This window comes from Python bivittatus, unplaced genomic scaffold, assembly GCF_059951505.1.
Source record: "Python bivittatus isolate LINGU-HERP-01145 unplaced genomic scaffold, Pbiv_v1 ctg000330_np1212, whole genome shotgun sequence".
NCBI lineage: Eukaryota > Metazoa > Chordata > Lepidosauria > Squamata > Pythonidae > Python > Python bivittatus.
In genome coordinates this window covers 25,144,072-25,170,342 of record NW_028277058.1, presented here as the reverse complement: position 1 = coordinate 25,170,342, position 26,271 = coordinate 25,144,072, and the positions used below count along the sequence as shown (strand labels likewise).

Sequence of the window (26,271 nt, the reverse complement as noted above, 5' to 3'; positions counted from 1 at the left end):
GAAGAGGACACCCCTCCCAAAAAGGCAGTAATGTTGATGAAGGGGGGTGATGCTGGAACAGGATGAGCAACAAAGAAATCTATCAAGGTAGATCTCAACAACAGCTGGAATAAAAGCTATAGTAAACAGCCTGAGCCAGAAAAAGAGAAAAGGGAAAACACCCCCAAATCTTGAAAAAGCCCTAGCCTGATAAAAGTTTGAAAAACTCAGCCTATTTCTATTTGTCTCCTATCATTCCCCAAACAACCCACTTACATCAAGACTGAATATACCACAGTGACACATGGATTTTAGAGGTCACCTGGTGCCTGCCTACATCTTTTTAGGCAACTAGAAAATATCTTTGTAAAAACTGTCTATGCTTTTAATATTTATTTATGATTCATAAGCATTCTCCATCCTTAGACTCTTAGCCTTTCCTTTCTTCATTCTCATCTCTGTTATGGAAGGTGGCTATGTTGCTACAATCACTCCTTTTGCTTCTTATGGGAGTCCTTTGTCTTTTCTTGCTGCTTCTTCACACACAGTAATATTCCATTGATTTTGACCGTATGTCACCAATATACACAAGCTCAGGCCCTTGATCTTATCCCTGACTCCATACAAGAAGCAAAGTTGTGCCATATCAGTTAGAGGGATGAACAGAATTTGAATATCAAAAACCCCATTAAAAAACTAGGAAAAAACTAGGGGGGAAAAAAACCCTAGAATCTCCAAGGTTTATTTTCCAAGGTGCAACCATAGGACAGGAGAAGTTCAGTTATGGAGAAAGAGCTTTCAAGCATCTCACGTATTTTATTTTCAAAAATTAAAAAGTAACATTTAATAATGAAAAGCAATTACAGCCAACTCCAGTCACACATGCCTTTTATGAGCACCAACCTGAAAAGATATTTTTAATTAAATTAACTGTAATTAAATACTCCCTGATGCGGAGTAGAACTTAACACCTACCTTGGGTGTCCCAGTAGTTCCTGATGTATAAAGAATATAAAGTGGATGGTCTGAAAGAACAGGAATACAGTCACATGGCTTTGCTTTGGCCAATTCTTCATCCCAGTCCAAATCACGTCCTGGTTTAAGAGGAACAGCTCCCTGTGTACAAGGAACTAACATTACATCTTGTAAAATTGCATTTAAGTATACATACACACAGAAAAGAATAAAAAAATAGTAAATAGAAAAAAATTCTTTATGCAAGAATTTTAGTAGATATACTAGCATATATAAATGTGTATATTTCAAGGATGCAAACAGCAGGGGATTCACACAAAGATCATGAAATGCCACAATCTAATGAAGTTAGAGATTACAATTAAGATATTTAGGGAAATACAATTTAAAAGAATAGAGCAATAATGCATATAAAATTATTTGCTGTAACTACCATATTAGGTCGGCTATAAATTAGAACTCTTTCTGGTTGGTGATTGATCATCTCCAATGCTTTTTCTAGAAGTGGCACATATTCCACTTTTCTTCCAGGTTCTATTCCAAATGTGGATGTTACAATCAGTTTTGGCTAAAAAAAAAAGAGAAAGGTTTTAAATTAATATAATTTAAATATATCCATTAATTAATTAATTATACACACACACACACATATATAAATTAGCATGGATGATTGGACTTTCCCATATGTTAGTTCAAAATTAAGATTCTGAATCCACAACCTCACTTTCAATCCATATGTAGAAACATAAGCATATCATATACTCAAGTTGAATTAAGCACAAAGATCATACCTCCTTCTCCACAGGATAAGAATCCACTCATCGAAGAAGCCCCGGGTCTTTCCCCCACAATTACACGCAGAAAATACATGCATAAACACATACTTGTTTAAAGAGAAAAAAGATATACATGTATTTGCAGCAAGACAAAAGAATAACTTGTATTCATCCATATGATTACAAGTTGTTTTAAATCTTGGATTCACTGCCTTGTGGCATAAATATGTTATTAAATTTAATTTAAAAACTCCTTTTATTTTTTCCCCCAATATTTAGTGCAACCCTACACACTAAAAAACTAAACATGATCCTTAGCCTGAAGAAAGGTCTGAACTCAGTATTTCTTTATCGTTTGCCTAACCTAGCAGTATTTTGCCCATTACCTCAAATACAAATTTAGATTTTTCAAACTGTAACCATTACTAGTAATGCCGTATAAATCCCAGTTTTAAAGCTTCCTTATCAGATATACACTGTAATGTAAAAGTTCACTAACCCATTGAGTCTTTCCTCAAGTTAGTGCAAAAGGTCCTTCAGTCTAAAGACCAACTTAGCCTGTACAAATGGCAAAGTTCACAAGAGAAGTAACTGCTATTACAGTGAACAGGGTGTATGCATACATGTTGCCCGAGTGTATAAAATCTGGGCAAGTGCATATTTGTTGTACCCCTGTGTTTCTCCTTTCCCCTCAGACTGCAACTGTGTCTGTTTACATGTCTGCAGGAGAAGTACAACGTGGGCTACATATACTCCACTTTGGGTCATGTGATAAGGAAGGGGGGCGTAGAATGGAACAGTCAGCAACATTCCAAGACTCTGCCCAGCTGCCTGTCATATAGAGATGCATTAGAGAGATGGGGGGTGGGCAATGTTTTCCTCCACAGCTCCTGGCCAAATCTGGCCCATCTTCCTTTTGCTGGCTTCTCCCCCACATAACATTTTATCTTATTCTGTTTTGGTTTTGGAAAGTTATCCTGTTGATGGACAGATGGGCAGACAGAAAGAGTCCTGAGCCCTTTTACATCCTTTCTTTCCAACATTTCACTGAAAGAATAAAAAGAGACTACAAGGACAGTATGAAGAAAATGATACAACCGAGTTTACTTTTATTCTGCAGCTAACACCCAAACTAATTATCCCCTCCAGAATCTAAAAGAAACTTCATTCTCTTTTACTCCTACCTTTAAACTATACCTTCTGAATACTGTTAGTTTAGAGAAAAACAAGAATTAGCCACAACATAATCATCTGCAAAGTAGGTAAGGAGCAGTTGGAATTCTTTCTTTTTAACACTGTAATTGCTGAATATTACCTGTAAAAAGAGAGAAGAAACAAATCATCATCTATGGCATCTGATCATGACATCCAAATACATTCTAGTGAACGCATGAAGGAACTACTATTAATACATTTTTTGCTAGAAGTTCAAAGGAAATCTTATTAATAACAAGAGCATTATTGATCAGACCCCTGTAATTCATTGCTACCTATAACTGTAAAAAAAATTAACCAATGTGATGACAAAAACAACCAAAATAATCAGTTAGCATCAGTCTAAAGCCAGGATTAATCATCATGGTATGTACATGTGCCAAAGTATCTGCAGATAGATCCCTTAGCATCTACCAGGCTTCCTGCCCCAAGTGACTTCTTCAGAATAGCTTTGCATGAAGAATAAACGAAAGCTGGAGGTGGTAGGGAATATTCTGGTGCCAAAGAGAATGATAGAGAGCATTCTTCCAATAAATGCGTGCTTTATGGTTTACTACAGCTGCCATAATAACCATTTAGTGTGCCTTCCCACAGCATACACATATATAGATACATCAACAATGTAAAACAAATCAGCTCTGATCTTCTTGCACAACTAAACTGGGAGAGGGCTGTGCAGGAAAAGTAGATGTTCAAAGCATTTATCTTAAGACTGTCATTTCCTCTCAGAATATGAGACATGTTTATTACCTTGGCATGATCAATGCGACTAGAAAGCTCTTTGGAAGCAAATCCACCAAAAATAAGACTATGTATAGCTCCTATTCTTGCACATGCCAACATAGTGTACATTGTCTGTGGTATCATTGGCATGTAGATGACAACACAGTCTCCTTTCTTCACACCATGACTCACCATAACACCAGCTAGCTTGGAAACCTGGAAAAGTAGCAATTTAAAGTTATTGGTATGAAATTAAAGTAAATGGTATGAAGTATTGTTTTGACTTTATTAAAAGAACCCATATGTTAAAAAGGTAGTTCCATGCAGGTGTGCACAGCATGTATGTATGCATATATGTAGGGCCACAGAACAAGTCTCGCTTTTATACAAAATTATGTAGTAAAAGCCAGTAAAACTTTTCATGAGCTTTCCATAATATATACGGCATTTCCCCCATTTCACATCAGTTTTCACCTCCCCCCAAAAACCCCACCCTAGCTGAAAACTGAAAAACAAAATGTTTAAATAATTTGTATAGAAAAAGGACAGAATGAAAATAAATGTACATACTTCACCAAAATCTGATGCAAAGTATGTATTTAAAAAAAAATTAAAGAGGAGAGTCTAAGGTTATTTAATACTTAAACAAAGTCAGATCAGATTTTTTTTTAAATTTCATTCCGTATTTAGTATGCATTCTTGGTAACTTTAGAAATAATTGTAATAAGCTTGTATCTTTACACATTCATTCTCACATTCTTGTATATATCCAGTTGAAGTAATAGTGCTAAGGTATTATTACAGATATTTTACATATTTTATTAGTATTATTATATGATGTTTAGATTAAAATTAGATTGTGTTTAAATGCTAGTAACAACTTGTATTTTGTGAGTAATTCCATAACTTTTTATGCTGGTTGAAGACTAAAATAAAAATAAAAATAAATCCAGGTGTAATTACTTATGCACCTATTTCTTGATGCAGATCCATTTACCTCTTTTAAAATGCATTTCTGATATCTCTACCCTTACAATACTAACATTAAAACTGCCATTGTGATTTTATACTGCAAAAAAATATTATTTGAAAAAAATTCACATAAACATAGAACTTCACATTACAATGGCTACATAGAAAATACAGTATCTGGCTATATTCTCAGTTTGCATCACTTACAAATAAAACTGAATGAGCATCAATACAAATTACAGAATTTGCATCTCATGATTTGACATGTTAATATGTAAGCTTTTGTGGAGAGCTTTTGGGGAACAACAAATAAAAACAAACAAACAACATATAAAAATATTTACAGTACAGTAGGCCGAACGGTATTTCAATTCATCGGTCCTTTGAAATAGTCCCTTGTCTTTGTGTTGTAGGCAATCTATCTGCATTTTAATATATATTTAATTTAATATATATTTCTCAGCATGTTTTCATTTAGACGTACATCCTCAGAATTCTCTTGACCTATCAAAGTTTTACAGCAAGGATATAAGAAATATGTCCACTAATTTTTCTTCTGTGGCCCCCAACCACCAGAATCCTAGTGGGTTACAACAAACATTTTGACTTTTTGTCCAGTTTTGGAAGTTGGAGAATTTAATGGGGAAAATGGATACCTAAAGCTTTGCAGATACTATTTCACCCTGTACAATTGCTGAAACCTCTCCCAAAATGGACCCTAGCCCTGGCCCTGCCCAATTCTGGAGTACAAACCTCACCATTTTGAATAAAACCCTCGAGCTATCTGATGTTTTACCTTGTAGGCAGAAGAGATTGTTACAATTTTTGCTGTCTTTTTTGAGACTTTTTTACCTATTTATCATAACTTTGAGGTGCTTCCTATTTTCTATTAAGCCTGATTCTTCCATGGGACCTTTAGCACATTTTCTTCTTGTAGCTTTCATGTAGGCAATGCCTGTGAAGTAGGTTTTCTTTTGGTTTCTTTCCTTATGAATTCCAGCCAAAATAGCTTCTTTCACAGAGTTAGCCTGTCACCAATGCAGTTTGGAAGATGGAGTGAAGGAGGAGAATGGAGTTTATTTCCCAGTTCCTTATTTGGACTGCCTGTTCTAAACTGAAAGAAGCCCACAGAAGTTAACACCCCATTCTTCTTTCCGTTCAGCTAGATGGTATTACTCTCCCTCTATGAAATCAAGCCACCGGCTCACCATGACTTACACAATAGAGAGGCTTATTTTTCTTCCCCTCTGAAGGTATTACATTCTAACTAATACATATTGCATGAGCAAGGGAAGAAAGAAGAAAAAACAAGCTCTTTGAGAAGTGAAGCGGTAAGCATAAAGCTCACCTAATTCCTTAGCTGGAGGATGAGCCTATTTCTTTTATTGAGAAGATGCAGTAAAACATTTACTCTGACTACTGACTTGAGGAAAAGGCATAATCGCAATGAGCAGGCACATCACAATGCCTCCTAGGCATCCTGGGAAAAATAAATTTGAATAAATGGTTTACCTATGCTAGAGTACTGAAGTGGACAAGGCAATTTACAGGACAGAGAGTGAACATCCAAAGTGGAGAAACCACCAAATTAACCAAATTCCACTGCATTTGTAGAATGGGAAGGAACATAGGGGCCCTTTTTAACTTTTTTTCAGATGTTTTTGATTTTTTTTTCTTTTACATTAGGAAAATCAGCAATGAATCTATATAATCTCCAAAAGACATAGAACCAGAACACAAGGTTTCCATCTCATGTAGACTGAGAACCTTGAATTAAAAATGCACTACTGTATAGACTTGCCCAATCAACCCAGGAAAGTTAAAGATACAGTGCATGTTCCTATCTCCCCTCTACAGGTTCTTTAATTTTTCTTCAGAAATTTGGCAAAAGAAATTCCACTGAGTTTATTGGATTATGAAAAGTGCACTCAGCTTAATATACCTAAGGGTTAAACTACTCAATGCATAAAATGTGTAAGGCACAGCTACCTTCCAGATTTTATTTTTTGCTAGTGTAAAGCATGATGGCTTGATCCAGTATGGGATTATCTCGTGCAGGGAAAAATCTTCCTGCCAGATTTATTTACGCATATCTTACTTCCATATACAGAACCAAGTGCTTTTTTAAAAAATAGTATCCATTGGAAACAATTGAATCTTTTAAACAGAGTGGTAGATGTTGTTTAAGGTTTGATTTTTTTAATAAACAAAGGTATTCAAAGGTATTGATCTGTTCATTTCATAGATACGTCCATGTAATTTTCTGGGAAACAATATAGAAGTGGTTTATCATTGTCATCTTCTAGGATACTGTATTTCCACCAGTCTAATGCACTGGAATTTTTTGGTCTTCCATCCAGATACTAAACAGGCTTGTCCCTGCTTACCTGTTCAAGATCAGCTAAAACTGGCTAAACTCTGCTATGTACCTGGGTTGAAAAATATATCACTCAAATAAGGTATTTTATAATATATAATGTTGGTCAATAATTCAGTGCAACCAGACAAAATAGGAATAAATTGTCTAATGTCGATAGGGTTTAAATCTTTGTATCTGTATATCAGTAAGCTAATGGCATCTAAAGCAGCATAACAAAGAAAACATTTTAAATATTAATAAATACACATTAAGGAAAGCCATCAAAATATCCATTACGTGTACCTTTTACTTGGTGCCCCATGGACAAAATGTTGGCTTGGAAGATGGTCTCTAGCTTAGAAATTCTATCTTGCAAATGTGTCAGGCAAACTGGGGCTCACACCAATACGCTGCACATTATCATGTATTTCATTCAAAAATGGAAAAATGGAGACTAGTTGGAAATTATGCAACATAGCAGAGCAAAAAGACTTTTAAAAGAAAGTTCTTACAAACCCTCTTTTAGGAACAAAAGAATCACAATTTATTGCAAAGAGACTTTTCTTACTATTCTTAGCCAGGTCCTCCTCTCATCCTGAAGGGCAAGCATTAATTATATTTGGTAACCGTCACTTTTCTTATGAATATCCCCACATTCTTGAGCTGCATAAATGGGCCAGATCAGCGGACTCATTCAGAATCAGGTCATGGGTGTTGCTGATTTCTTATTTACTAACATGGCATTTACTGTACCAGCAGTGACTTCAACATGAGTTACCTGAACTGGGAGAAGATCTGGAAGCAATCAACAACTCTAGTGGATTTAGATCTAAACCTGGTTGTTTATACAAAACTATTTCTATGGTTTTCCAGATCTGGCCTACAGTCAATCTATAGTCAACCTTCACTGAAACAATAACCTATATAAATAGAACTAAAGACAGATGTAGTCTGAAAACATCTTTAAAGCTGTTCATAAAATAGATGAAGAAGCTTTCATCTACACCAGACACAGAAGTATTCAAAGAAACAAGAACACAGCTTTGTAGTTCGATCATCTGCACTCATACAGCTCTTCTGTTATACAAACATTAAACTTAGAGTCAGCTCAATATTCAGTACAAATTAATTATACACCCTCTTATTCTATGTTAAAAATCTATAATTAAAGACAATCTTGTAATGCCTTTCAATTGTTAACCTGCTGCACAGTCATGTTACTTGTAATTAAACTGAAAAGATTGAAAATAGCAAATGGCCACAGCAGGGGGCAGCATCTCTCTGACCTCAGCTAATCTCAGAAAGCTAAGTAAGGTCAGACATGGAGGACACTTGTACAGAAGGCCCCCAGGAATGTTCAGGGATGCAAATTAAACTGGGAAAACCACATTTACTGTTGTTAAGAAAGCAACATGGATGTATCTGCACAGTCATCAGGAGTCAAGCTCAGCTCAAGGGAGATTTTATGAGAAAACACACAAGAGAGGAGACTCACTGGTAGAAGAAGGTCAATAACAACACAGAGCAATCATATCTGTATCAAATGAACTATAACAGAGTTCATGTACTTGCAATTATCTGTTTTCTATACTTCAAATGTTGTAAACATGATAGGACATTTTTTATCATTTTTACTTTGTCATTTAGTTTGCTAAAAATATATATTAAACACACCTGTTCAAGAACTTCCTTATACGTTATAAACTCTTTCATATTTGTTACAGGACTGTCATGGATAATAGCAATTTGATCCCCTTGTCCATTTTCAATATGGCGATCTATAGCATTATAACAAATATTCAGCTCTCCCTCAACAAACCTAAAAAAAGGAAAAAATGGATTAGAAAATTAGGCTTAAATATCAATATGTAGTGGATATTAATGATAATGTTCTGTTAAAGTAGGGTTTTTTAACCAGAATGAGATTCCAGAATACATGAGGAATGGTAAAGCTGACTTCATCTGCTCTCTTGTCTCTATAGTATACTTAATATATATCTCAAAGCACAGATCTTGACCCTACGTACACAAATCTATGAAAACTCAACTGATTTCTACTTTCACAATGAGGTGATAGAGGGAAGAAATCCTTCAAAAGGTGAACCTATGTGGAGCTCTGTTAGTTATGAAACGTGAAATATGGTAATTCTTCAAAACCGTGCTAAAAATTTGTATTTCTTTCCTGATTTTTTCCCATGAGTTGTAATATCGTTTACAAGTATATGCTACTGACATATCTAATTACAATTCCTATGCAGAAATGTGTAAATTTTTCTAAAGCACAAACAGAAAATGTTGACACAGATTTTGAGTAATTATTTGATTTTGAGTTTCACAGCTGATTTTGGAGGTATTAACCTGGAATCCTGACTGGACACATCGAAACATGGTAACAGGTGACTGAGAAATCTATACTTTGTGGCACAGAACTTAGGCACATAATGGTTTTTAGTTATCCAGTATGACCTCTATTTGTGAATTATGGCACTAAACTCAGAACATTTAGCCCTGCTCTTGAAGAAACAACAAATTTCAAGATCCATAATTAACTCCTGTGTGCATAGTCTTAATTTGTTATTGGCTGAAGAGGGATTTAATTCTGGGTTTTCTCAATCAGGATCCTTTATCCTAAATAACTTAAGTTGTGGAAAAAGTAAAACCTGAAGGAAAAAGGAACAGCAGATCCTTTAGATATTTTTACTTAACATTCAAGTACGATTCATATTCATTACAAAGTTACAAAAAGCTGGGGAAAAGAGAAGAATATAGTGACCTTCAAAAAACACAGTAATGATAAAACTTCATGCAGAAAGGCTTGTGTAGCTCAAAATACAATGGATAAGATACTTTCACCAATTGAGATATACCTTTGTTTGGTATAGTAAATTAAAAATGAAAACCTCTTTATTTTTGTGGCCAAATTATGTAGCACCTGGACCAAAAGCTGAATCAAGATATTTGTACAAGAAAACTTGCAAAGCAAAGCAGTGCCGTTAGCTTGAATCAATGGTAAATGAAAAACAACAACTTCACAAACTCTGTTTCATGGGTCTTTGGGGAGGGGGAGGTGTTGCTTAAATATTTCCTTAAAATATTCACATCCTTATCTTCCTCAGAAGAGCTGAATGCTGCAAAACAAGAATTAACAACATAAAACATCACTTTTAAGTTAAAACTGAAATGGCACCAAGTACCGCACAATGCAACAGCAATGAAACTTTAAAAAATCAACTCAACTAAAATCAACTTAGTAAAACTACCATTTACTATCCAAATTATTTCCTATACATAAGGGGGTTAACTAGTTCACGATACACTGTGCAAGACAGGGTGGATGGGCCAAATCTCAGGAGATCCCAATTCCTGCCCACTGCTTTAACAGCCCTTAGATACACTGAAAGTCTGTGGAGGGGGAGAAGGGAGGCAAATAATGCCACTTTCATCACGAGATCATCATGCAACTGATATGAAGCATGTAATCTACATCAGTCCATGTCATCTGGGCAATGATGTTATGACATAGATGACATCATCATGGTGTGACAGCTATATGTGCTTCAGGTCTGCTTCTACTTTGTAGTAACTTTTACCTGTGGCAAAGCTTGTCTTTCACAATACTTGTCCTCTGGAACACCATACCACCCAAGATTAAGTATCCCCAATCCTGCTGGCCTTTCAGAAAGCCGTTGAGACCTTGCTATTTTCTCAAGCATGGGGCAGGAAGTTAGTTGAGCCCAGGTGAATTAGTTGCTGATTTCCTTAGCTGCCATAGTATGCTTCCCATTGTCTTTGGATATTGTTTTTATTTTGTGGGTTGTATGTTTTTAAAAATGTACTAGCTGCCCAAAGTTGTGTTTGCAAGATGGTTTACCTTCTAAATTGATTAAATAAATCAATAATAAATAAAAATATCTTTTACTGTGTACTGTTTTGAGCCTTTGTCATCTCTGTTCCTAGCCTCCATGCATCCTGGAATCTATTTTCAGTCTCACCCTGAGAAGCTAATTATTCCCTCCCTCATGGAATCAGGATTGCACAGACAAGTCCACTGAGCAAGTGACTATTTTGTACTCACTCCATCTCAGCCAATTAACACTTCAGTACATAAATGTAATATAAGCTTCTTCATGAATTATATAAATTACTTAGATCAACACATAAGGAGGCAAGGTCAATGTAAGTCTTACTTCCCACTCTTACACGTGAAAGACAGCCTGGTCCCACCCCTTTTATTTCTGCACATACATACATAATGGGAATATTGGTCAGGAAGGTTTTAGCCTAACAGGAAAGATTTATGTGGAGAGACACGCTAAAATTAGGAGTACAACTTCTGTACTTGTAAGAAAGTATTTCTGAGACTGTATTTGGATGAAAGGAAATAAAGGTAAGCTTTATTTAAGAAACAACATCATGATGGGAAAGCCTGAATTACTTACCTACAGCTAGGCACCTGTGGCACGTGCTCCTCTGTTACAGAGAGAGAACAAGTAAGAACCTGAACAACACCAGTCAGACTGAGAAAAAAAAGAGAGCTTAACTAGAGGAGAAAAAAGAGATGAGAGGCAGGAGAGTCCCAATCTCACCAATAAGAGTCATGTTAGTGTTTTAGACTAAGAAAGCAAATATTTTAGACAAAGAAAGAATCCCTCTACTAACTATCTCTACATTATAACCTCTGTAATCAATAGGTTTATAACTTCAAAAAGCCAATGTATGACAAGTTATATTTCAACAAGTGATTCATGTATGGAAGCTATAAAGTGTACACTGGATTCATATAATACACTACACTTATATGGACTGGTTTATGGCTATGTGTGCTGTGCAAACTTAGCCAACTGCTATTTATTTATTTATAACATTAGTATACCACTTCCAATTTTAAAAGTCTCAATGCAATTTACAAAAAAAATCAAACAAAACAGTAGATGAAAGTAATCAATAAAACATGCATTAAAACTTTATATAAAGTATACACAAACAATGAAATAATCATAAAACAGTGATTCTCCAAGTGTGGTCTACAGACCATTGGTGATCCATGGTGGTCCACCAGGTGATCTGCTACAGCTTCACACATTCAACAGTCCCACCGAATTCATTGTCTCAGCACCAACTCCAGATGAGTGCTGCTACAAATGGGAAAGCAGAGCTGAAGGCTATGTGGGTCTCTGGCCAGTGAACTGCTAGTGCATCTCTAATAGTCTGCTGACCAGAGCCTGCTTGCTCTCTCAGCCCCCACTCAGTGATAGATACTTAATTCTGAATTACATTTTTGGTACAGAGGTTAGTTTAAAAGGGCCTTTAAAACTGATGAGATGGGAAGGAATACAAATGCAACTCTAATCATTTATTTTATTCACCAAAAACGTGAATTCTCGTGCTCCTAAAGACAAAATGTCACATCACTTAGTTATTACTGAGTAGTCACTCAGTAATCACTCAGTTTATTTGCCAAAAAGGTGAACTCCCTTGCTGTTAAAGAAAAGAAACGTAAGGAGGATTTGTTGGGTTGTCCTTGCATTTTCCAAACTTGTATTTTGTGGTCCAAAATTGCAGAAACATTAAGAAATCCTGACATAAAAAAATAAAAGCAGCAGTAAGAACTTAAAAATATCAGAACAGCATTATACATAATTACAAGGCCTCCAAAAATATATATTGCTTTTCCTGGCCTAGAAAAGACAGTGCAAGATGTACTTCACTGGTGACAGCATTCCAACGTCAGGAGGCTAACACTGAAAAGTCTGCTCTTGAGTAATCACTCAGTTAATTAATAGATTAACTGAGTAATCACTCACTGCATACACCATGGGAGGATACCCTGAACATGCCCTCAAAGATGACTTTAAGGTACAAGCAGGAACATATGAAAAGAGGAAGTCCTTCAGAAATTGTATTCCCATACTGTGGAGGACTTTACAATCAATATCAGCACTCTGAATTGGGACTGGAAATAAACTGGGGATCAGTGAAAATAATAATGAACTGATATCATATGTTCATATTGCCTTCTTGCAATCAGTATTTTTGTACAAACTGATGTTTCTGAACCATTTTTGATGAAGTTCCATGTATACTATGTTGCAGCAGTTTGAAAAAGAAATTACCAGGGCAAGGTTTACCACAGCAAGGTTATCTCTATCCAAATAAGATCATAGTTGATACACCAGCTTATGTTGGTTAAAGGTGCTTCTTGCCAAAGAGGCCGCTTAGTTCATTAGTTCAACCAGTAGAATTGGTTCAGCAATTCTATTGCCTCATCTAAATTCAAGGTAAAAGAAAGATCAATCTGGGTGTCATCAGCATACTAAGAACACTTTAAATCATGGAATGATCTCACTCAGTAGTTTCATGTGACTGTTGAACAGAATGAGAGATAAAACAGAACCTTGCAGAAGTCCACAACATAAATGTCATGCAGTTGAACAGAAATATTGCAGTACTACCTATTGGAGATGTTCCTACAGGCACAATTGAAATTCATTCATTCATTCATTCATTCATTCATTCATTCATTCATTCATTCATTCATCATATTTATATAGCCCCCCATCTCACAAAATGTGACTCTGGGCAGCACACAGTAAAAAAATTAAAAAACAATAATATAAAAAAATCAACAATTAAAAAATGAATATTACAATTTAAAAAAAAAAGGCAAGGAGAGAGCAACAGATATTAACAACACTGGAGCCACCTCAACAACTCACCATTCCCGTGGGGCCCCCAAGCCTGATGACACAGCCAAGTCTTAAAGGATTTGTGAAAAGTTAACAGGGATGGAGCCAGCCTGATCTCTTATTACACCCCTCAATGTATAATCTTGACCTTGACTGGTTGATTAAAATTAGCAAGAACAGTGTCTGGTTTAAAACAATTGAGTCATACATGGAAACTCCTATTTAGATAATTGCACACACATAATGCCATAAACACTACAACAACCCCAGGTTAAACATGAAAGGTCAGCTAACTGAGAAGATATAGGAATAGAATCTATTTTAAATATGTACTTGGGGGAAGAGGTAGATTGAACTGTAGGTATATAATGAATTACCAGAAGTATCTCTCTGTCATTTCAGTTATTAGCTCCTTATGAATAAGTCTGATTTGTAAGGAAGGTAAGAGAATGAGTGCATCCCAACCATCTGAGACCACTGTAGGTAACATGGTGAGATGAGTGATTGACCCACTCACTCATAGCTTGGCCAAAAGGATACCATGGTTGATGTTACCAAAAGCCACAGAGTGGTTACAACCCCACCACCCCACCATGTCTCTCTTGACAAAGATCATGCAATAGGACAGCCAAGGTAGTTTCAATGTCAAAATCAGCTCCAGCCACTATTTAAAATGGATGTAGAAAACCAGTACCATCCAAGAATATGTATATTTAATCAGCCACTTTAAGCAGCCTTTCCTAAATAATCTATAGTGGACAAGAAGCAAGCAAAACTATGCTAACTGAACTCAACAAACATCTTGTCCACATCATCAGGTTTTTGTAAAGTGAAACCCATTCAAAGAAATCTGACCAGAGATGGTCCTAAACATTTCTACAGATTGAACTGTCAGAATTGTAGATCTTAATTCATTTTGAATTTGATGAATTGTGCCTCAAAGTGTCTACTCAACATGTCACATTGAGAGCTTTATATGATATCCAGCTAGGCCAGATTCCAAAAGATACCATACCAAACCATTCAGGAAAGCTTTAGTTTCAGGTAAGTTTAAGGATTAAAAAGAAAAAAAAAATAGAAAACAGCAAAAGAGGGACTAGAACGTTGATTTTGGAAAGTTAAGGGGCCAGATGGACTTAAAAGAATATTTCCTGTGGGTTGTTTAAAATTTTATAAAAGTGTATATGAAGATTTTGAAATTAATTTTAAGAAATCCTCCTGTGGGAAAGTTTTATTGATTGGAAAATAAACATATGATAAGAAGTGACTTTGAAGGTTGACTGGAGGGAACCACAGAGAACTAAGGATTACAATTAAAGAAGAGACCTATTAATACAATAGAGCAATATTATCTGAATATGGAAGAAATTAAGGCTGTCTGGGAACAATGTACTTAGAACTTACTTTCAAGATTGTCTGCCATTATAAAAATGGATCTAACAGAGGCCACAGAAGAGGAACAGATTTTACTGGACAAAATAGAGACTGAGGCTGACTTGAATTTGGTTTGAAAATGGATTTTAAAAACATGCCAGACTACAAGAGGGTTATGGAAAAAGAGGATGTGGATTAGAAAACGGATTTTAAAATGACATTATAAGAGTGATATGGAAAAAGATATCACAATGGATTTACAAATGAAACTGGCTGACGTTTTAATAACTAAAGGGTAAATACAAATAATAAGTCAGAAGAGTGACTTGGATAGTCTCCTTATCTAGGATCTACAAAAGGGACGTGTTAATCTACTGAAGTGGTTTCTGAGAAGAGACAAAGAGAAAATGATAAGAAATCAACTTGCGGGATATTATTTGACGGGATTAAAAACAAAGCTTTTTAAAAGTAAACGAAAGGAATATAAAATGAATTTATTTGATTACAGTTAAAGTATATATGTTGTGGTTTCTGGTACTTTTTAACCTATTTTTTTAAACCAGGACTGAATGATGAGGCTTTAAAGATTTGTTTATAAATGGGGAGAGATTTCTTTTCCTTTATTCTTCAGAGAAAGTGATAAGTTGGAATACAAAATGGATTTATTTGATTAATGTTAAAATATATATGTTATTTCTGTAGCTCTTAATAGACTTTTGCTGAACAGTACTGAATGACTTTTTACAATTTATTCATTGATAAGAGATGAGATATGGAAAGATGGTGATTTTTCTTTTTCTTTTATTAATGAAATACTAGAGAAGGTGTTAAGTTACTGAAGTTGTTTATACTTGTCTGGAGAGAAGGGGGAGTCATTTTTTTATATTTCTCCTTTTTAATTTTTTTCCTTTTTTTTTCTTTTTTTCTCTCTCTTTGTGCTTTTCTTTTTCTTTTTATCACTTTTTATATTTTTCTTAGTTTGTATTAGTTTTTTATCTTTGTATCTGTAAACTTTAACAAAATTATTACAGAAAAGCTCTGCTGGACCAGAACAAGAGGACTTAAGAATGAAAGTTAAAACTGCTTTCTTGCCACATAACCCACAGTTTAGATAGGTACTATGAAGCAGAACAAATTCTGCTATGTGGGAAAGAATGCACAGAAGCAATCATGTCAACAATCCCAGAGATCTTAGTAGCCAAATCTTAGAAAGAACTCAACCACACTCCCTGGAAAATGCTCCAGAGCTTCCAGAATCCACTGAAATCTATCATCCTCCACAGGCAGATGATTATATGTCCCCGTGCTTAGCTGCAGCAAGAAATAGTTGCAGCAAGTTGCTTAAATCTCAACAGGAACTGGTGTAACCATCCACAAGGCAAAAGATGTAACAGACATCATTTTCAGACATTCCCAGTAGGGAAAAGAAACAATCCGGAGTGTGACGTACTATAGGGGATGGGCCAGTAACAAGCTGAAACAGACTTACATTTTGACATACCATGTTTGATATATAGTTCTAAACATCCCAACTAAGGCAGTCCTAGCCTGGATACTAAAGTTACCTAGAATTAACATTTTAGGAGACAACCTCCATCATCTCACAGGGGGAGACTGTTCGGTGGCAGGATGGGTGGGTTATATCAGCAGAATCACCAGTCTGGCTCATATGTCCCACCCAAGAACCAAACACTCTAGATTGTCACTTGGAAGAATAGAGAGAGAAATAGGTTTTCTACAGGCTACATCAACTCTTCCTGCCCAATGCTCTGACCCATTCTAGTCCTGTACTGAGTATCCAGAGATCACAATTAGGAGAAACTAAAAATCTCCAGCTGTCCAACCTAAGCCTCAGTTATACATGGCAGGTCATCTCTCTCATCCACAAACCAATCATGATTGGGAGAGACTCTATTATTCACCAACCTGTCATTTAGCAACAAATGAGAGGGAAGCCAATATGCAGGTCAGAGGGAAGCCAGTATGGCCTCCATAGTTCAAATGGCAAGGGAATAATAAGATGTCCCACTTTTCTTTTCACCTGATATGTTATTCACCAACACCATACTTCTCACCACCTGTAGTTTCCTTAATTGGAGCCCCCTCATCCCTTTTCAGGATATTATTGGAGTATTATTTTAAGCACATACAGTAAAAAAGCAATGTGAGCTATATTCTTACCCCTGCTCCACCCTCAGAGTGGCTCCCACTTTCAGGGTTGGGCCCACAGAATTGGGCCCCAAACAAGCAGCCCATCACCTCTTCCAAGCCTGGACTCAATACCCTATAGACGGGGGGACTGGAAGTCTTCTTATCCAGGCCTAGAAGCATAGCAAGCTGCTGGTGATAGTAGAGTTGGAGAAAAAGCTGATGATGGTGAAGGTGCACCATGGACTTCAACTGAAATAAATATATTGCTGTTCCAAAACCAAGATCCTAGGATCTCTTCCTAGGTTTGCCACTGCCTCCTTCCTAAAGCCAAGAGAGAGTGACTGGCCCAAGGTCACCCAGCTGGCTTTGTGCCTAAGGCAGGATTAGAACCCACAATCTCCAGGTTTCTAGCTTGATGCCTTAACCACTACACCAGGGCCAGTCACTCTCTCTCAGCCCTAGGAAGGAAGCAATGGCAAACCACTTCTGAAATCTTGCCAAGAAAACTGCAGGAACTTGTCCAGGCAGTCACCAGGAGTCAACACTGACTCAAAGGCACTAAAAAATAAAAAATTACTAATGATTCGAGCACTATTTATCCTGTGAAACAGGAGTCAATACCTACATAACAGCTGGAGTTAAAGAGATTCAGAAATAAAGAAAATGTAACATCTTAGGACTAGTGCATACAATAACTTTTGGACATTATTCCTCGCTTCACATTCAAATGGCAAAACAGAATGTATGATAAGGCTTTCAGCAAGTCCCAGGTCAGTAGTGGGATTTTTTACTTTAATCTCTGTCAACACAGAAGTTGCTGACACAATTAGGCTGTTACAATTGCCAACACAAAATTACATTTCCAAGAAAGGGCAAACCTGCAGTCATACTAATTGCAACAATACTCCACAAATCACCTATTAAAATCATTTCCTAATACTCATTAATTCAATATCAAAATGCCAGCAAGCTAGTACACTCAACCTATTTTACTCAGTGCCAATATAGGAGAAATATTTGTTCAGGTTAATGAAGCTCTGTTCTTGTCCGTAATTGGAAAGGTCAAAACTTTAGGACAGCTTCCCCTACCCTAATTCTTCCCATCTTCTCTAGCCAGCAAGACCATTACAGTGTTACCGAAAGCAGGACAAACCAGTTTTTTAGGCTTGGCTGTGCAAAAAACAACAACAACAAATACTGACAACATCCACAGTGTAACTACTTTTAATTTCCACAGGTTTCCTACAATTACAAATGTTCATTGAGTCAGTATTATAAGGACAAATTACCCCACGGGAGGAATAGCAGACCAAGCTTTTCTTGGGTGATCTTCTGGCTGTCAGATGATCAGTGTTATAAACACCTCCAGAGAGCACTAAGCTGGGAACCACTGGTTTAGATCATCTTTCATTTCACACCTGACTAATTACAACACAGTATACATATGTCTAATCTTATGCATATGATACATGTTAATTCTCTACTGAAGTGCATAAGAATTTGGTGTACTGGATTTATGTACTGCCCTTACTATAATGCAATGGGAGGAGAGGAGGCTTTCAACATAGTATATACTGGAAATGCAGCCATTACAGCTTTTTCAACAGGACACGTTTTCACACAATTTGCGAACCCAGCAAATCTTTAAAAACGGGACTCAACTCCGACATATCCTATGGCTGATACTTATTCTGACTTTTTTTTTTAATGGTGCCACCTTTTCCTGACATGATATCGTGCCTTAACAGCTGTGTGGTCAGCAGAAACTCCACATATGGGTCGTTTTTCCCAAAAACGGGGACTCAAGAATGGGCAGTAAGCTTCCCCAGTTGAATTCTGACAGGCACAGCGAGCTGAAGAAAGTAAACCCGGGCATCATTATGGCGCTCCCTTTTATGATGTCGCCACAGTAAGAGTTAAGCGAGCGTCCTCAACCACTCACCAAGAGGTGCTAAAGGGATCTTTCCTTTCCATGGTTTTAGTCCACGGCTTGTGCCACGTGATGCTTTGAGCCGCTTCGGCCCAAAGTTGATCCGGCTCCTCCACCGACTTCTTGAAAACCGTGTCATAGTCACCAGCAGCAGGCGCGGCTGCCTGGGAGGCGAAATGGCTGGCTAACTGGAGGGGGCGAGTTTGAGGAACACCCCCCGCCCAGGAGCTCAGAAAGCGCACCACAGCAAGCGCTTTGCTTGGCCGGGTGAGGCACTCGAGCCCGCCTGTTGATCCCCGACTGAGGCAGCTACAGCTACAGACGATTTTCTGCAGCAAAGCGCTTCTGCCCTGGACGATCATGTTCCCTGAAGACGCCCCGTCCCGCGTTCTACCAGGCGCGCGCGCGCGTGTGTGTGTGTGTGTGTGTGTGTGTGTATACAACTGAAAGAAGACCGCCCCCTGCAGCGAACTAGAAGTATACAAGTTCTTCCCAAGTCACAACAAAAAGTCGAGCTGGATTTCTGAACACGGGAAACTTTGCTCATTGATCTACTATGCTTTGTTTTACAAATCACAAATTTACAGCGATTTGCAAAAATCCAGTCCGGGCTTTGCTCTTACTTCCCAAATCCTCCCCTTGTGTGTTGAAAAAAGGCAATGATTCCGTTGCATAACCCCGCACCTCCGTTCCCCTTTCAACCCGCCCCAATTTGGTTTATAGCCCTTCACGGCTTAAGACTTTTTTTGCTGCAGATACCTGCTAGTTTTTATTTTTCCTCCAGGTTTATTAAATGTCTAGAAGTACTTCATTTAGTTTAGAAACTTCCACTGTTTAAATCCTGATTTGGATAAGAGTAAAGCTTTCATTCTGTTTTTCAAGGACTAAGAGCTTCTATTCTCTTTCAAATATGCTAGTACCCTCCTGGAATAGACTTACATACTACGTTTTAAAGAAGTTGTGTCCTTCCTGATTTGAAAAGCAGGGATAATGCATTATGCTGTCCTAAATGATAATTAAGAAGGATTCCATTTACACTGGACACACATCAAAGCAACCTCTGCTCAGAATAAACAAGTTCTTAAAGACTGAGTTTTGCCTGTTGGTAGGCAGCTGACAAGTCAAATAGTACTGGCCTTTCAGGGCCAAATTACACATGGGATTTACTCTGAAATCACTGAAAGTAATCTGTTGAGAACAATGTATGACTTCATCCACAGAGAAACGGATTTTATTACAGTATCAGCGGCACTGTATCAGGTAGGTGTTGGTGCTGTGGGGGGATCAGTAGTGGGGGGGAATCAAAAAAGGAAAGATGGTGGTCACAACTGCTTAAAGCCATGACCCCTTTTGCACGTGTTGTGGGATATGCATAAAATGGGGCAGGGCTTAATGCACTCATAGCTGCCATCCTGACTTTTTGACACCCCCCCCCCATGGACAAGTATAGGAGGGATTCTCCAGTTCCTCCCACAGCAGCTGGATGGTAGCAGTAATAGCCATGGAGAAGTCTGTACAAAAAGAGGAAGAAAGGCCCTGTGATGGCCAACTCCAAAAACAGAGTCCATCCTTCCTATCCCCATCACACAGCACCCACATTGCTATAATGTTGAATGTGGATTTCCATTTCAAAATACTCACATGGAACAGGTCACTCAAGAACATAAAAATAAACCAGTACAACCACTGTCATTGCATGAACTCATAGAGAAATTCCAATCTATGAAACTCAGGAAAGCCCCTAAGCCTGATGGCTTTCCAGTCAAGGGCTATGGAACCTCCATAGACTTACTGGCACCTATATTATTAGAGGTTTACAATGAGTTATTTAATCTTACTACGCTCTCTTCTATGTTCTATGACGCTTATCTTACAATAATATTAAAGACGGAGAAAGACCCTCCCACACATATACTACTGTTGCATAATGTGGAGATTGCAGGATGTATTATCATCCATAATTCACCCAGTTCAGTCTCGATTTATAAAATATAGACAGATATCTGATAATATTTGTTTGGTGAGTGATAAGCTAGAATTGGATGTTTTAATTTAAATGGTGAAAAGCCCTTTGATATGGTTCAGATTGAGTTTATCAAGTGTGTTTGGAGAAGATATATGTTTCTGCCATTTTTCTGTACATGAGATTAGAGTTTAGTATCTTTACCCAGTGGGTAGAGTTATTGCAAAAGAATTTATTTTTGAATCTGTCAAGTAATATTGTGGTATCTTTCATGGATTCTCATATCTTCTCTAATTCTTAACTTTATTCTTGAACCATTAGACTGTCTCATAATATTAAAGTTGTTGCAATAGTGGATACCAAATACAAACTGTCTCTATATGCTGATGATACTGTGAGTATTTTGGATAACTAATATTACAAAGTTTACTGGAGCTGTACAGCAATATGGTTTATATTCTGGTTATCCTCTTCCCATTGGGAGGAATTAGATTAACAGAATGGATCTCTGATTTCACTAGCTTCTCCCTATGAAGTTGCTGCTGTTCCCTCAGCAAACATACTTCTTGTGAAGGACAGACAGGATGTGAAACCCATAAATGAAAATATAACAGATTGTGTATTCAGGCAATGTTTATTGACTGCACAGATTGAAATTTCAATTTTCAATGTTCAAGCATTTAACATCAATAAATAAAAAAAGAATCAACTTTCATTTGCTCAAGTCCATAGATAAATTAGCAGCATTTGTAGAAACTCCAAATACTAATAAAAATGTAGTTCAAAATTAGCCTGGAGAATCATTTTAATTCCAGTCTTCATAAAAGGGATATTTGAGTACAGAGAGAGTACTCTCTCTGTAAGAATGTCACTATGAATAATATATTTCAAACTAAAGTGACAGTATAACTAAGAATAATCTTATACTTCAAATTTATCTTACAGATTATTCTCAATAGAATATTGGTGGATTATTCTGTTCTTCAGTTAGCTCCACTGCCAATATAATTTGATTGAGCTATTAATGCCTGAATTGCTATCAAGTAGAACTGATGTTAGAGAATGTTGCTGACATACAACCATTCTACAATTCCTGGTATGCTATTTAAAATGAAACCTTTTTGGAATATTTTTAAAATATTTCTGCTTTGTCTATTTCACAACGTTAAAAAGCTGACTTTTTCATTTATCCTCACAAGATCAGGCTGTTCCTTTTGAGGGCAATGTTGATCATAACTGCAAGCATTCAATGGTAGCATCATTCCTGACAAAGTATAGTTTACATAAACATCTAGAGAGAGCTACACAAGGTAAGATTACAGATGTGGCTCTGGAAGCTAGATTAATTAATTCCTTTGGAGCAGGAAAGAAATATTGAGAAGGTCAGATTAACATAAACACTGTTGATAACATGTAACAATAGAACCATTGATTGGTCTAATGTCTTTAGATTCCACACAAATTAGCAATAATCATAAAAAACAATAAACACCTCTGCTACACTGTGATTTACTGTGGACATAGAAGAGAAAACCAAACCAAACCAAAGGAAACTGTTACCCCAATACCAATGCATCCCATTGGAAAATAACGTTCAGTTAAAGAGGGGCTGATCTTGCAGCAGCCAAAGTTTGACATACCAGATGAATCTACTGGACCTGTTTCTAGACCTGGAATGATTCTTGCTAACAGTCTGCATTTTGTTCCAGTTACAGCTTTGTTAAATTCACCTCCTATTTTAGAGATCTCACATGATCACATGAAGAACCCACTATGTCTCTTACTCAGAGGTCAATGAGTCCTTCATTGGTATCTCATTTGCCAAGTAGAGCTTATGGCCATTTTTTTTCCTGTTCAGGATAATGCTATGGGTGACCTGCAGTTGTCATTGGAGGATCAGATCACCACAATTTTAAATCTGAAGACAAAACCACACAGTTTTCAAACAGCTTAGTCTCCTCTTTTACATTCAGAGTGGCTTCAAATTTCCCCCAATTAGTGTATTATAATTTCTTTCATGGAATGTTCTCTGATTCTAAGACTGAAGACTGTACCTTCCTAGTTAAAATTTATTTCCTTCCTATATGCATTTATGCCCAGATAATCTGTGAGGTGCATATGCTAGTAAAGGTGTTGGCGTATTTATTAAATCTTATAAGGCAAATTAGCCAAGGAATGTAGATTCATTGCCCAGTAAAATAATTAACTTATACTAAAAATCTAGACCTGCCATTGATACTTTTTTCCCTGCACTGCATTGCAGATAGGTGTTCAGATTTGACTTTTCTGATTGGTTGAGTTTCTTACTTACAGCCACCAAATAAGAGAGTGTATGAAAGATTTTTGCATCATGGTGGCATTACATAACATAGCTATCATGTAACAACTGTTTTCAAAGGTATTCACCCAATGACAGGATTTAGACATCATGCTAAGCACTAAAGCAATGTATTTGGCATTGATCATCTGTTTCATGAGAATGTATTCCACTCCTATCTTACAATCACCCAACAAGTTTATTGTTTTATATGAAGGACAAACTAGAGATATCAATTTACTTTACAATACTCAAGTATTGTAAAGCGGAGAGATTGGAGAGGAAGGGATTACAATAGAGTAACCAGGCACAAAATGGGGAATACACTGGGCTGTTTGCATAGTGTGCTGGCACCAGCACATTCCTTTCAATGGGTATTCCCCATTGTGTGCCTGCCTACTTTCTTATAATCCCTGCCCCTCCAAAGAATGTAAATACAAACATTAATTCCCTTCTTGATAATTATCCCAGCACAGAGATGACCATTCCAAAGGGCTGGGGAGTGGTTAGGAGGCAAATAAAAGCCAAGGTGTGAAATTGATTGACCTTGTCAGTTTCAAGCCAGCTATCCCAGCACAGGCAGGGTGAGCATTCCAAAGGGTGGGGGAGTGGGGAAAAGGAAAGCACAGTCATGGTCACAAGATTTCCCATTTAGTGACCACTTTGCTTAATGACAGAGCTGCTGGTCCCAGTTATGGTTGCTAAATGAGGACTACTTGTAATACTTTGAATGAAGTACTTTTAGATGCTCAGAGATGCCAGTTCTGTCTTACGGAGGTCACTTGAGGGTGAATGGTGGTCTCAGAGATGCATGATAGTTGTTACATGGTTGGAAGTAGGAAATCCAGCCATTTTCTAGCACCATTGTTTTGTAGGCATGCACATTGTCAAGCTTGTGAATTTTGCCTACACAGATTTTTCCTGCCCAAGGTCAAATTCTAGTGAGTGCCAAGGGCATAGTGTTGGGTCACTAAGTTGACAACAGATTTTGTATGTTCACATGGTGTGTCATCCTAATAGGTGCAGCATCTGGATCAAATAGCAATAGGGATAGTATGATGAAGCTTTTCTCATAGGAATCTGTGTTGTCTAGTATGCTGTCCCACTCTATCAGACTGGGCAGAGAAAACCCGATGTTGCCATCAGTGGAGTTAATCTGGAAGTAATTAATTCACATTCCTCATTATTTGAGCATGCAGTGATGCTCTTTACCACAGAGATTGAACTGATCAAAGAATTCTGACTTAGCTAGTGACAAGTTGCTCTGCATATTTACCTAACATACAACTTAAATCCTTATTTAAGGATTTAACAACACATCAAAGGTACATATTGTGAAGGCTATGTTCTTCCGAGTTGTAACACATGGATAGGAAAGCTGGATCATCAAAACGGCTATATGAAGAAAAACTAATGCCTTTGAGTTATGATCCTGGGGAAAAATTTGAGAATATCCTGGACCACAAGAGATACAAATAATTCAATATTAGATGAAGTGAAACTAGACTGCTTACTGGAAGCACAAAGATAAAGCTTAGATATTTGTGACACATAATGTGAAGGCAAAAGGGACTGGAGAAAACCCTGATGCTTGAAAAAAAATCAAAAGCAATTGAAAAAGAGGCCAATGAAGGACAAAGTCATTAGTTATTATCTCTGATGACACAATCATGAGCTTACAAGCCAACATACAAACTTTTTAAATATAATCTAATTTATTAATGGTTTGGAATGAATTTTTAAACATAACTAATTAGTACTACTAAATGAAGAAACTGATCAAAGAAAATGGTCTTTTTATTTTACACTGTGCATAAAACAACCTAAAGGGACTTAGGGTCTCTCTCCTTCCATGTATTAGTAAAATATGCCAAATATAAAACATAATGCATGCTGTTTTCTATATGTTATTCGAATGCATATGTATTTAAATATGGGTTTACTACTTTTTCAGCAACAGAGAAAGGTTAAATTAAAAAAAAAACCTGCTCAATGATAGTTCATATGTCCAAATGCATCATATATCATTTTTATTATCCCTGAATTGTTTGGAAAGAAGTAATTAATCAAACTGACTGAGTGGTTGAATTTATACATTGTATTAAACCATAATTTGTTTTAAGAATCCTTTGTTGGCTAGATTCAGAAATAATGCTTTGCACAATATCTAAATTCACATGTTGTACTAACTCCAGCATTGACAGATGCTAGGATCTGCAAACCTTATGAAATTCAAAGGAACTTTGGCAAATACCTCCCACACCTTTTTTTACGGTTGGGTTTTTTTTTAAAAAAAATCTTCTAGTATTGTAGAAAAACATTCATCAAGGCAAATACAGCTATTGATTATGCTATGTTCTTTGCTCAAATCCAGGGTCAGGGAATAGGTGGATTCCTAGATGTCTGTTTGTTTGGCTTATTTCCCATCTTTCCCCAGAAGCTCAAGGCATAATCATCTCCCTTCTATTTTATCTCTGAAACAGAGTTGTGTGAGCAGGTTAAGCTGATAGAGTGATTGGCCCAGAGCCATCCAGTGAGTTTTCATAGCTAAAGGAAGACTCAGACCTGGGTCTCCTGGTCTTAGGACAACATCTTTACCACTACACCACACTGGTTCTTGCAGAACACCTACTCCCATTGCAGTAATATCAACAGATAAGTATCAAAATAGAAATATAAACAATTTTCTCTAAGCAGAATTACAATGTATTTTAAGAATACATTTTTACATACATTCTTTAAGAAGAAGAGATCAGTTCCTAAACATTTCAGCTGCCCAAGGTTTCTTCCGTGGGAATAATATGTTCAATAGCTTTAGCAAATCTGTGCAGAAATAAACTGCAGTGAGAAA

The 26,271-nt window shown here is 36.8% G+C and overlaps 1 protein-coding gene across 1 annotated transcript in view; it reads right to left on the bottom strand.

Annotated features, from left to right (window-relative positions):
- ACSS3 (acyl-CoA synthetase short chain family member 3) overlaps positions 1-19,564 on the bottom strand; it is a 56,788-nt gene extending 37,224 nt beyond the window's left edge. Inside the window, exons 1-5 of the mRNA XM_007440436.3 lie at positions 19,153-19,564; positions 8,674-8,818; positions 3,696-3,884; positions 1,388-1,522; positions 955-1,095 (exon numbers count right to left, since the gene is read on the bottom strand). Coding sequence (XP_007440498.1) covers positions 955-1,095; positions 1,388-1,522; positions 3,696-3,884; positions 8,674-8,818; positions 19,153-19,502 — 960 coding nt within the window. The 5' untranslated portion in view covers positions 19,503-19,564. The remainder of the gene's footprint in view (positions 1-954; positions 1,096-1,387; positions 1,523-3,695; positions 3,885-8,673; positions 8,819-19,152) is intronic.
- Between the last annotated feature and the right edge of the window lie 6,707 nt (positions 19,565-26,271).